This window comes from Empidonax traillii, unplaced genomic scaffold (assembly GCF_003031625.1).
Source record: "Empidonax traillii isolate 1590-97213 ecotype Southwest subspecies unplaced genomic scaffold, ASM303162v1 scaffold595:size452941, whole genome shotgun sequence".
In the NCBI taxonomy this organism is placed as follows: domain Eukaryota; kingdom Metazoa; phylum Chordata; class Aves; order Passeriformes; family Tyrannidae; genus Empidonax; species Empidonax traillii.
In genome coordinates this window covers 177,150-190,762 of record NW_020955788.1, presented here as the reverse complement: position 1 = coordinate 190,762, position 13,613 = coordinate 177,150, and the positions used below count along the sequence as shown (strand labels likewise).

Genomic DNA, 13,613 nt, shown 5'->3' with positions numbered 1-13,613 from the left:
CTTTGGTGGATAAATTAATTTATTCAGTACAATCATCATATGTGCCAATACCCATTGTATCAGCACACTTAAAATTATTATTATGCTCACTGACTTATGAAATATAAATTATCCAGAAGTGGTTTTTTTCATATCAGGATAAGGGAAGGTTATCATTCTAGATACTTTTCAAATACAGGATATATGTGTATGGGTTTTTTCCCAAGCCTTACACTATGTTCTGATGGACGTTAGTTTATTTTGGCAAGTTTCCCTCAAATTGATTGAGTTTAAGTTTCCATCACTTGTGATCTTTGCACTTCCTTAAGTGTCAGTAAGGCTAGCCAAATATAACCAGTGTAACAGAGTACAATGTGTCTGGTGAGATTTTTAAGGTAAGGATATAAGACTGATTTCAAAACTAAACATCTCGATACTGAAAAGAATGAAAATAAACTATTTGAGAGATGGTACATCATCCTTATTTTACTAACTTTCTTGAAAGACAGTATTTCAAGGTTTATGTGTGATACAACAAGTAACTTATCTGATGTAATAAATTTAATATTTCTTTAATATGCCTGGGGTTTTTTTTAATACTTTTTTTTTCTTCCAGAAATTTCAACAAAAAACACCATTTGGAATTTACATATTGCCCACCATTAACAGTACCTACCATATGATTTCAATAATCAGTCTTACACAGAAAAATGCATGGGAAAAGGTATAAACAGTAATGTTCAAAACAACTGAAAAGTCTTGTGACATATGCATATCCAAATTTTGAAAAGGAACACCATGTAGATCTCAAACATGGCCAACAATTTCAAGCTGTTAACTTGTTCCCTGTGAAAAAAGCTCCACTAAATCTAATTTTGAACTGCTTGGATATTTTCCTTTGAGGGATTATAACTGTAATCATGAAACAAGGAGATTTAGGACCTTTACAACAAATGATCTGAAAGAAGTCAAAAACTGTCCACCCTGCCAGCCAAGAGGGAGAATAGAATGAGACGGCTCTTTGACATCTGCTCCCTGCTTTCCTTCAATCTATAAACAAGTTCCTAGAGGTGTGGTATAAAAAAAGTGCAGCTCAGGGACAGGCTGTTGCTGCACTAGTTCCAATGGAAACAGAGAACAGCTGTTTGATGGATAACAAATTAGAGAAAAAGACCCAACACAACCACACCACAAAACAAAAGAAAAACATTCCCTATAGACCTTTACTAGACAAGCCACCACTTACGAACTGGGGTGCTGCAGTGTCTCTATCACAGATAGAGAAGAAGATCTAATGCATTTTATGAATTAGCCTAGGGGGTCCTCAAAGGTTTTTGTAGACCTTATACTATCTCTTAATTAAGAAACTTAGTAAGAAACTCATATCTCAATCATGATTGTATAAACATCCATTAGCAACTACAGAAATGGTTTTTGTGGGAAAAAAGATGGTATTAAAAGCAAAGCAGAATACTTTTCTATTTTTTGCTCAGTAAAGTCAAGTAGCTAGAAAGGAGGAACACAGCCTGAACTAAATAACTATCAACCTCTCTCTGGACCACCAGAGTGTTCCACAAGACAATCTGGGAACATCTGACCTGGTCCATCGTCCTAGGAATCAATGATTTGCCCCCTATAAAAATAATTTCTACGCTTAGTTCTTTTATTTTTAATTAATTTTGATGAAAGCTGATATCAGCTTGCTTTATACTTTAATGTCTGGAACTAATGCTAGAGCTTGCCCTCACAGTAAGGTCTCCAGCTGAAAAATTAATTTCCCATTAAGCACTTTTTCTGCAGGGTGAACATTATGAAGTTATCTTATGGAGTTTATTCACTAAAAATAAAGCTAAAAGATGGGGAATTATGAAAAAAATTTCCTGGTTACTAATTATTTGTTCCCATTTCATTCAGGAAATAATAAAGAAACAGTAGTGAAAATAGATGTGTAGGGTACCTGAATTCCACAGAAGGTCTTGAATCCAATAGTTTTTTTCTTCCTAATTCTCATCTAATATAGGGTAAGCTGTGGTCACATAATTTTAAAACTATTTGAGATGGCGACAGATGAAGAGATATAGCTACAGGTCTCTTCCTTTCTTAAGGGTTTTTTAAAACTGCATTCTGTCAAGGACCAGATAAAACTGGAAAGCAGAAGCAAGATAGAAAACTCAGAGATTAAATCATCTGCTTTTACACAATAGGTAAGAAAATAAAACAATGTTATTGCCTCTTTCTTCTTTATGATAAGACCTTTAAGGTTTTCCTTTTCAAAGTCTTTCAAATCTTTAACTACAACTACACCATATCATTACCAATAACATCAAGAACTTCAAAACTTCAAAACTCACTACTAAACATTTTCTGCTGGGTAAAAACCTACTTCATTCAATAGACATGACCAGAAAGATGAAGAGAAAGATATTATTTACCCCAAACTGACGTGGTGCTCAAAGAGCAGAAAATCTGCGTTACGTGGAACAACTTTCTCTGTGACAAGATCATCCTTTGTTTCAGTAAGCTAAACTTTATCAATAAATGTTAAAAATAAAATAATATTTCTTGGGGTTTAATATCAAAATTATATTTGCATCTTAAAGTAACTTAGGAATTCACTGCATCTTAAAGTAACTTAGTCTTAATGAATTAAGACAGTGGTTTCTTCTATTAATGGGAAAAACAATAGGGCTTGAAAAAAGTCAGTTGTAGTTTTCCTTCTTCTTTTTTCTTTAAACTATTTGAGTTACATTATTCCTGTGCTGTACAGTTGTCTAACACTAGCTTAAATTTGGGATTGAAAATTCATGGTAAATTATACCATTTCAGACAAACAGATTTGGTGTGAAATGAAGGCAGAAAATGCATTTTAAAAAATTAGCAGTTTTTTCTGTTTTATTTATGTCCCTTTTTCCTAATTCCCTCTCACGAAGCCTCAGAGCACTAAAAAGTTTCACAATAAAGGAGTGACATTTCCAAGGGCTATGATATTATAGATGGCTATGCAGTTGGGGATCTTCATTATTAATATGTATGGCATCTTCAGTCAAATGAATCTAGCTGAAAGAGGAAGCAAGATTTACACTAAAAAGTGAAAAAACCCACAAACAACAAACCTCCTACTGTAACAACAGCAAAATAGCCTAGTACTTTTAAGTATGATTATTTTTACACATTTTTTGAGGAAAATGTTTTTGTGAGATAACTGTGCTAATTTCTATAGCTACTTAAAATAATGTAACATATACTTCTCCTTTAAATGCAGTTCACAAGCTTAGTGCATGATCTCTGCACACTCCTACCTGTACACTAGCCCTGAACTAGAAGAACAAAACCCACACATACACCTGGAGGAAGATGCATTACAGCAAAACAAATATTACATTATGCTAATATCTCTTAATACAGTAAAACTCAATTCCTAATAGGCTTTATTTGTGACGTATTCTGTCTGCACATGTCCTACAACAGTCCACACTAATAAAATGATAGGTTCGTTTTCCATAGAGTGCTTGCCTCATACAGGTAAGTGGTAAATGCAAAAAAAAAAAAAAGGGATAGAATTAAGTTTCATGGGTAATCTCAAAACTGAGAATTGGACATTACAATTTATTTTTTCCCCTAAAATATATATATATATTTTGGGGAAAAGAGTGGTAAACATTTTTTTCCAGGCAGTATTCTTCATTTGTTTTTCTTGTCTAGTCTGGAAAATACCTATGAAAACCAGCTGAAAACAGCTGATATATTTTCCTTTGTCACAGTGGCAATAAGAAGGTTTAAAATATGCATGATCATATATGGATTTGCAAGGAGCACTTGGACCATAATAAAAGAGTGAGAACTTACTGTCTTGCTGATGTAATTTGTGCTGATGTTCATACACTGGAGTCCTTCACTATTGCAGCAACCTCCACATCTGTAGATGGATACACATGGGGGTTTAAAGAAGGTGTTTGTAGTTGCTCCAAACTCTTTTCCCACATCCACACACACTTCACGTGGCATGCACTGAGTTTTTCTCCATTCAGTATCAATACCTGCCAAGTTATAGGGAATGTCATATGTTATAAAATAACTGTTAAAAACAATACTCTCCTGCAGTAAATTAGGATTCTTTTTAAATTTTGGAACCATAATATCCATTGCTGGAGTCACACCCCTTAGTCAGTGATTTACACATCTCTCTGTGTTAACTTTTAGCAGATTTTTCTTCTTCAGAGGAATATGACATATTGACATGGAGTAGAAGAAAAGTCACAGCAGAGCAGAGCTAAGAGGGAGTCTAACAGAGTGGGGGAGACCTTAGAATCATAGAATGGCTTTTGATGGAAAAGATCTTTTATGGCCACCTAGTAAAGCCCCCTTGTAATGAGCAGGAACATCCTCAACCAGATCAGGTTGCTCGGAGCCCTGTTCAAACTTGAATGACCTTGAATGTCCCCAGGGATAGAGCATCTACCACCTCTCTGGACAATCAGTTCCAATGTTTCACTACCCTCATTGCAAAAAATGTCTTCCTTATACCTAGTTTGAATCTGCTTTCTTTTAGTTTGAAATCTCCCCATCTTTCTTATAGACCCCCTTTAGGTACTGGAAGGCTGCTATAAGGATGCTCTCTGAGCCTGTCACCATAAGAGAGGTGCTCCAGTCCTGTGAGCATCTTTACAACCCTCCTCTGGACTTGCTACAATAGGTCCACATCCTCCTTGTGTTGGAGGCCCCCAGGCTGGACACAGTACTCCAGATGGGATCTCACCAGAACAGAGTAGAGGGGCAGAATCACTTCCCTCGACCTGTTGGCCTGCAGCTAAAGCTGTACATGTCCTTTCTCATTTGTCTGGGGTAAGTCTTATCTTGGGTAAAGTCTAAAGAAGTACTGCACATCTCTTTTAAGTAATTTATAACAGCCCCTCACAGTACTTCCCTTAGATACTCTACATTAGAAATGTTACATTTTACACAATGTGAAATTAATTTAAATACATGTTTAGTTTGTTAACTACAAGTGTAATATTTAAAGCAAAAGGTTATTATTTATTATTTATTTATTATGTATTTATTATTTATTATATACAACATGTGATTTGATCTGAAAGATGATACTTGTGCCCAGATTATCCATACAAATTTGAGCAAAGATTTTACATCATGTTATACAGTCTTTTACCAAATACAATCTTATCCTGAACAGTCCTGAGACTTGCAGCTGTGCAGGACCCTTTATTCTCTTTTAGCACTAGATTATAGTAGGTTATTCACCAGGAATGGAAAATTTGCCTGATGTGTACTTGAAAGTCTCCATTAAGATATATGGTTTCCAATATCATGTAAAAAAATACACCTCTTGCTATAAATCGTAAATTTCTCTGCCTACACGCACTTGTTTAAACTTTTAAGCTAATGTATTTTGTATTCAAGCCATTTGAAACACTAAAGGATATTGACATATTGGTTTGAAAGCCCTTTTTTTTCTCATTTTAGCATAACATCATGACAGCTGCCCTCTTGTAACAGTGAAAAGTTACAAGTGGATTATTTGGCATACTAAAGCCATAATGCATAAGAGAAGAAAGCTTTACTAGCCATGATGTAATTGCAGAAAATGCGCAGAAGCAGTTTAATGACTCCAACTATGAGCATCCCCTTTGCTTTCTGCAAAATTGTTACAGCCTCCACAAAGTAGGATTCTTTATACCTGAAGGCAAGCACTTTATCTACTGAGCTGAGAAAGCAACTTTCTCACAATGGATGAACCTAAAATATGTCTACAGAGTGATTTGTTTCATTATGGAATACCATCAAAGATTTTATATCATAGACAACACACGAAATCAGACTGCTGAGGTTGGTTTACTGACAATGGTTAGCTTTTAAAAGTTTTTTGACACAACTGAAAAGCCTTCAGAGTTTAATTTATTGTGTGTTGGAACATGGTTTGTGTCCTGTACTTACTTTTCAGGATCTCTGCATTATAGTGTGCTGCAGCAAATTTCAGGGAATCATCTGATCTTGTGTCAAAGCTGGAGTGTTCCCTGTTGTGTTGCCAACCTCCTTTCCTCAACTGACATTTGAACATTTTCCAGTATTCTGGGTAAAGTACTGTCATGAGTTCATCCACACTGGACACAGACCGCAACTGCTCTTCCAGGTCTTTGCTTGCATGAGCCTGTCAAAGTAACATGCAAGATAATTACTTTCTCTATTACACAGGGTTTGCTGGAAAGTAGCCTGAAAAGCAACTCATACACTGTAAAATAAAGTCACGCTCAAAGGGGTCCTCATCATAAAACCTGCTTCTGTTAGCCAATGCCAACAGTACAATATTGACAAATACTGAAATGTTTCACTTCTGCCACTAATTCTTTATCACACTTGGTAGTTGAAAACATTTTATGAGAAAGGAACTATTAGAATTAAGCCTACACAAATACAGTTTGCAGATTAAAAAAATAAGAAATGCATTTTTATCCTGGAAAGATAAGTTTTCATGATAAAACTTTGAATCCTTAAACCCCAAAATATTTAAATTATGTTAATGCTATTTAATATCACATACTCTTAGTAACACCAAATTTTTGCCCATTTTTCCTTAGTCCAGGAAAATCAAAATACGCAGAAATGCAAAAACAGTTATGAGGAAAAAATTCATGTTATTTTGTACCTTTTTAGGGAAAATCATTGCAAGAAAATTGTATTACAAAGCACTAATCCTTAAATCAGTAGGAGTCAAAGACTTTGGTACCTTTAAGAATCTAAACCAAACACTCCCTTGATGCTAAGAGTTTCAACTGAAACTCATCAGGCCTCTAAGCACTACAGTCTTCAACTTGCTGTTTAAGGGGTAGCCTCAAATCCTGTAATCTTACTTTCTTCTTCACGGGCCTTTACATAAGCTCATTGCAATTGCAGTTTTCTAAATGACTTGAGTTTTACATTCCAATTTATCACTTCTCTGGGAGATTCCTCTGTTGTTTTAGATGAAACAATATATTGCATCAAAGGACTGTTGTTATTCCTTGCCCACCTTTCTCATCCATGAATTTCTGACTTCCCAAAGGGAAGGGCAGTAAGGTGCAAGTATTGAAGAATGTTTAGCCACCATCTCAGTCTACTTGGCCCTTAGATGGCAGTATGAGACACAAAATATAGAGGTACACTTTGTACAAAGCTTGTCAACTGGCTGCAGACCCTGTTCAGTTTACAACAAAACTGTTGTTCTAATCAAAGAAACACTGGGCTGTAACAGTGTAAGACGTGTCTAAATGCAGAAGCATAAAACTTATAGGAACTGAATTTTAAGATTCCTTATCCGACTTCACTATTAAGAAAAAATAAATTCCTTCCATTCAATGATGTTGAACATTATGTGAGTAAAATGGCTAGTTCTGAACTAGTTCACCTGAATCAAACTGCTCCTTGTCTCACAAACAACTACAAGCAAAAAATGGCACGTGTGGTTGCATCCACTCCCTTATCTGGTGTTAAATACAGTAGAAACACCTCAGGGTAAGGCAAATTCACAGAATTAATAATCTTTACAGTTATATACAGAACTGTGTAGGTTGTGAGGCATCAGAACAGGTGGCCCAGAGAAGCTGTGGATGCCCAAACCCTGTAAGTGTTCAAGGCCAGGCTGGATGGAGCTCTGAGCAATCTGGTCTAGTGGAAAGATGTACCTGCCCATGGCAGGAGGGCTGGATCCAGATGATCTTTAAGGTCTCTTCCAACCCAGGCCACTCTATGATTTTAATTCCTATTTTAAAGTAATTTTATATGACAAAGTGTTATGAAGTTAGAAAAAATGTTTTTACTAAAGCCTTGCTAACCACAGTGTCATTGCAGACTACGTCCTGGGAGGTGTCAACCACCAATTTGTCATCTCAGGAAAGTGATCATGCAGGTCTTGCCTTCATTGGGTCATCCCTGACCCAAGCCATGCATCAAGCAGTATCTGGGGGCTTTGTCTTAAAATTTGATGGCAACAGAGAATGTCACCCCTCAACAACCCTCCACTCAATGCAGGATGTCATGCAGGGTCTCAATTAGTGGGTCACAGTAAAAAATCTAAGCTTACCAAATAACTATATTGGCTACTGTCTGCTTTTCCTGAGAGGTGAGAATTGCAGGGTTCGAGTAGCCTCACTCCTGCCTGAGGGTGCTGCAGCACATGCCCCTTGATGGAAACAGGTAGCTGCACCAGCACAGTAAATGCCAGTGTGGCAAACACATGTTGCCATGTGAAGGGAATACGCATGGCCCAGGAGGTCACAGTATGTATATTCCATCACAAGGCTGGATACCAGTCTATTACGTAAAAGGCAGAGGAATAAAACTTATGTTTAGACATCTAGTAGGTGATCCTTGAAAGCCCCAGGAGATCATGGGGATAACATGGAAAGAGAATCCAAACAAAGGTTCACCACCTTTGATAAATCCTTTGTAAGTCTGTGTAGCCCACTGTAGACAAAATGTTGGCTATTGCTGTTTCAGATATTCAAGGAACAGGCCTAGAGCATTAGGAAAATAAGTACTGAAACTCAACATTACTTAGTTGATAAGAAGCCAGGGCATGGAGCAGGAAAGATAGAGCATTTGTTAGAAATAACGCATGCTGATGAACTCCTCCTTGGTCAGGAAATCAAGTCATGTCTTTTCAGCTGGACACAAAATTTTGTTATAAAAATCAAAACATGAAGAAACTAATTGCTTTAACTAACTATTGTACTGAATTTTAAAAAGTATTGTTTTACCCTGGATATTCCACAGGTTATAGCGCCATGTGCCTACAACTTGAGATGGGGCAACCCTGGTTGTGTATGTTGTCTGGGGAACAAGAGGGTGGAAAGCAGAGCCACAGAAAGGAACCTGGGGGACTTGGTCAATAGCAAGTTGAATATGAGTCAGCAGTGCCCCAGCAGCCAGGAGGGCCAACCATGTCCTAGGGGGCATCAGGCAAAGCATTGCCAGCCAGTCGAGGGAGGGGATTGTCTTGCTCTGCTCTGCACTGGTGCACTCACCTTGAATATTGTGGCAGTTTTGGGCATCACAATATAAGAAAGATATTAAGCCATTAGACAGTGTCCAAAAGAGGGCAATGAAGATAGTGAAGGGGCTTGAGGGGAAGACGTGTGAGGAGCAGCTGAGGTCACTTGGTCTGTTCAGCCTGGAAAAGAGGAGATTGAGGGGAGACCTCATTATGGTCTTCAAGATCCTCATGATGGGAAGCAGAGGGGCAGGCACTGATCTCTTCTTTGTGGTGACCAGTGACAGGACACAAGGGAATGGTCTGAAGCTAAGTCAGGGAAAGTTTAGGTTGGATATCAGGAAAAGGTTCTTCACCTAGAGGGTGGTTGTGCACTGGAACAGGCTCCCCAGGGAACTGGTCACAGCACTAAGCCTGACAGAGTTCAAGAAGCATTTGGACAATGCTCTCAGGCACATGGTGTGACTCTTCAGGCTGTCCTGCATAGGGTTGGGACTTGGATTCGATGATCCTGATGTCTCCCTTCCAACTCAGCATATACTATGATTCTATGAAGTACTCACTTAATATGAAGAAAAGGAAAACAATAACTGAAGCAAATATATAGAATTACTTTTTTTTTAAATCATAATTATTGCATCTGAATTATTTTGTGCATAGTTAACTAAAGCCATCTGCTTGTAAAGATGGCTTCAATTCAAATTTACACTGTGGAAAACCAACTTGATCACTAGTGGACTTTTGTTCTCTCCCTCCTTCTGATCACTAGTGGACTTTTGTTCTCTCCCTCCTTCTGATTTAGAAAGAAAAGGAGGAGGAAATCTATATATCTATACTTAATACAATACAGCTGGTGCTCAGAATTAGGAAAAGGAAAAACAGAAAAAATACGTTGATTTTTCAATATGCTTACAGTGTTACCTTGACACACAAATTACGGATCTCTTCCTGTATGTATATCTATTTTTTAATTCCAGTAAATTACTTTCATCTGTGACAAACTGTTTAAAGGAACTTTTTTTTAAGGAGTTTGTGGACTGATTTAAGTTTAGAACAGCCAAACTTTTTTGTTGACATAAACATCAAATGAAATCTTAAGTTCTGGATGATTAGAAGAGTGTATCCTGCATATCGTATAACAATCAGATCATTAAGGATTGTTAGAAAGAGTTTCTAAATTTCTAAGAGAGGAATGAATCTGCTTCTGTAAATGTAATAGTTGCTTGGCAACATTTTTGATTTTGTGCAAATTTTGGTTAATTTTACAAAGACATACTGCCTTGGTCCTTATCTTCTATTCTTTGCTCTTTCTTAATTATGCATTGGCTTATAGCGTAGGACATTGGATTTCCATTGCAAAACAATTTTGAGACTTCAACACCTATTTAGAATATGACAAGACACAAAGTAACATCCACAAAAACGTACTACAGATCAGAGGAGCTCTAATTTTTCATTCATTTTATGCAAGCCCATATGAATTAAGTTTAGAAAGAAATACGGTTTGTAGCTGCAATTATTGTCACCAAGCTACTTATTCCCAAATGTTAAGTTCAAAGGGAAAAATAAAAGGTAATAGCAAATTAATGAAAGTTGTGATAAGAGAAATTATACAACTTTTAGGACCAAAGAAAGTTTTTTGATAAATGTAAACAGTCTGTTGATTTTTATCTAATCAGTTACAGTGCACTCCTGATGAAATCCTGGACCAGCTGCTCAAGGTTTTACTGGGATCTATGTTCAACACTGAGAAGGAAGAAGGAAACAGTACCAACAATGACTGCAGGAGGGACTTTTCTCTATCCTATGTTTTCTATTTTCTTTGCTCTTTCAAGTCAGTTAAGGAACTGGGCTTTGTGACCTTTTATTTATTTATTTTTTTAACCCTAATTCCTCCCTTCATAAGTCTTTATGTCTGTCCTTTGGTTGGCCATTTTACTGTTTTTGTCACTTTTAGCTGTTATCAATGCTGTCCTCCATGATCACCTAAAAATGTTAGAAGGTAAATTCTAAAGAGAGACATTGACTAAGCCTTTAACTAGCCAGACTCTCTAAGATGATACATGATAATAACAGTTTAAAGATACAAGAATAAATGGAGAATACAATAAAGACATGCTTACTTCATTTATTTCATATTATTTCTCAAGGAACAGGGGAAATGACAAATACACCTATAAATAAAGCAGTAAAGCTCTATGACAAGCACTCTCTTGATATTATTTATTTAGTTTCAGAGCATTTTGTTCTATCAAAGTATGTTTTTTGCAGTGTGGCTTTCCATTACATGGTATGTCCATTTTTTCACAAAATTATAGCTTGTGAGGGAAGGGGCAGGATACCAAACAGGCTCTATATCCATCAACAAAGTCAAAACTATAATAGATTTTCCACGCATTACATTATTTATGTTTCACATGTCCCCAGTGTCTGCCCCTAATATTAATAACAAAGGTCAGAACACTTAATATTTGGCAGCATGCTTGACACATAATTGATGGTGCAATGTGCTATAACACTATGTATCTGCTCTGACTACAATTGTCAGCTCATTTCATTTTCAAGGATTTTGCTGACAATTCTTAATAGGAAAATGCTGTCTATAAACCCCTCCACTTTAATATGCTTATATTCTGTATTTATTTACTGACTGAAATGCATTACAATCAAGTAGTTAAATCTGAATGTTGAAATGGTGTGCAACCAAATGGAAATATTGCAAGAGAAAATCATGGATAAACACTTCACTTGCATAATAATTTATTACTATTTTCATGAATTTCAATGCTAGTTTTTTTGGAAGTTGATACTTGGAAGTAAAAAAAAAACCAAACAAAAAAAAAAAACCAAAACAAAACAAAAAAAAAAACCAACCAACCAAACAAAAAAAACCACCAAAAACCAAACCAAACCAAACAAAACACCCTAATGAAATATGGTAGCCACAGTTAAGAATTAAATTCAACTTTTATGTCTGCTTCTTCAATCATTCTAGAAAAGCCCTGATTATGATCTCCCATACACCCATTTGTCACCAGTAAAATTGGATGACTGTCTGTAGTTGCATCTTGCAAGTTACCATTCATTACAGTAACAAAACAATGCCTCACAAAAGCAAAACAGTAACAGTGAGCATAATTTTTTTTTCACATCACTTCAAGTAAGAAGACCACTGCAGTTAATATGAATCAAATCAAAATATCATAAGCTCAGAGATTAGAATCAATCTCTGCTTCAAAGAGCTTACTTGTAAAACTTTGCCTATCAGAAAAACATAAAAAGTAAGAATGAAAGTATAAAATAAATAAACCAGTCTGAACTATATTATGCTTTAAGTGACTTCTATTCACTCTGGCATTTTAAATACTAAGAATAACATGAGTCAAAGAAAACAAATAAATGCGGGTATGAGAGAGAGTATGTACAGAGTAGACAGGCAAGGAAAAATAAATGAGTTTGAGGAGAAATTTGAAAGATAATTTGTTAAAAGGGAAGAAGAATACACTGGTCATAAGAATAACCTTAAGACTATAGAAGTTCCACTTCTCAATTATATATTACACTTTTTTTTCAAGTCTGGACTATTTTTTGAGAGAAAATGCATAAATTGCTACAAAATCATTGTAGGCTTATACTATTTAATGTTGCTCTTTCTGTTTATAAGTACAAGTATTTTAGCTGAGGTAGGCCATGTAAAATTTCCATGTTAAGGAAAATCCAATGTTATGCAAGTCAGTATTTACCAGATATTTTATTTAGATATGCTCAGAAAATACTGGAAAACATATCTAAGTTTATAGAATTGCACAAAGGTACTTATGTTAGGTCCTTTAGTCAAACAGTTAGCTGCTGATGAGGTTCTGAAACATGCTGGTGCTTATTCCTCTACTATCTGCATTATTCAATGGTTCTCAACCTTTGCTAAAAAAAAGCCAGTACTTTCATACATTCAATGGGAATTGCTTATGAAAATATGCTTTTTTATTTGAATTTGAATTCCCTGGGAAGCAGACAGAGATTAAAAAAAACACCCAAATTAATTCTAGTTCCTTTCTAGAGCAACTCTGTGCTCTGCTGCCTAATTTCTTTAGAAAATCATTTTAGTCAGCCAGTTCTCACAGGTTTTTGCAAACATGGGCAATTAATACCATTCTTGACTATGAAAGCAGTTTTGAGAAAGTAGGTTCATGGCGCCTTAGCTAGATCCTTTTCTGAAGCAATTTCACAACTAGATTACAGTAACAGGAAAGGTTCTGTTCTCATGCACTTGAACCTGGTCTTTGAAATCTGCTTTGTTCCAGAGCAGTAGTCTTCAGCTTGTGTTCCTAAATCCCTTAAGACTATTTCTAAGAGTATAGCAAGTTGTAAATGCAAAATAAAATACAGACCATCAAACCCATTGTCAATAGATTTATTTCACTATTCAGGAGCTTTCACTACATGAGTCCACAAATTAATGGTCAAAGGCTGCACAGCAGTCATGGAAATTTGTGGGATAACCATTTGTTGTCTAAGTGCAGCTGCATCTAGATTGTTTAATTGATTCAAGGGCTTGCAGTGAAGCTTCCAGCTAGCATTACAGATAGATTTGGAATCAATAAGGATTTGGATTATTGCTGCTGAAAGGCTTACATCTGATTAAATCTTGGAG

At 36.1% G+C, this 13,613-nt stretch overlaps 1 protein-coding gene across 3 annotated transcripts in view; it reads right to left on the bottom strand.

Annotated features, from left to right (window-relative positions):
• VEGFC (vascular endothelial growth factor C) overlaps positions 1-13,613 on the bottom strand; it is a 76,967-nt gene that overhangs the window by 13,737 nt on the left and 49,617 nt on the right. For all 3 annotated transcript variants that reach the window (XM_027898411.1, XM_027898413.1, XM_027898412.1), the window contains exons 2-3: positions 5,932-6,145; positions 3,826-4,016 (exon numbers count right to left, since the gene is read on the bottom strand). In XM_027898411.1, the coding sequence (XP_027754212.1) occupies positions 3,826-4,016; positions 5,932-6,145 (405 nt within the window). The remainder of the gene's footprint in view (positions 1-3,825; positions 4,017-5,931; positions 6,146-13,613) is intronic.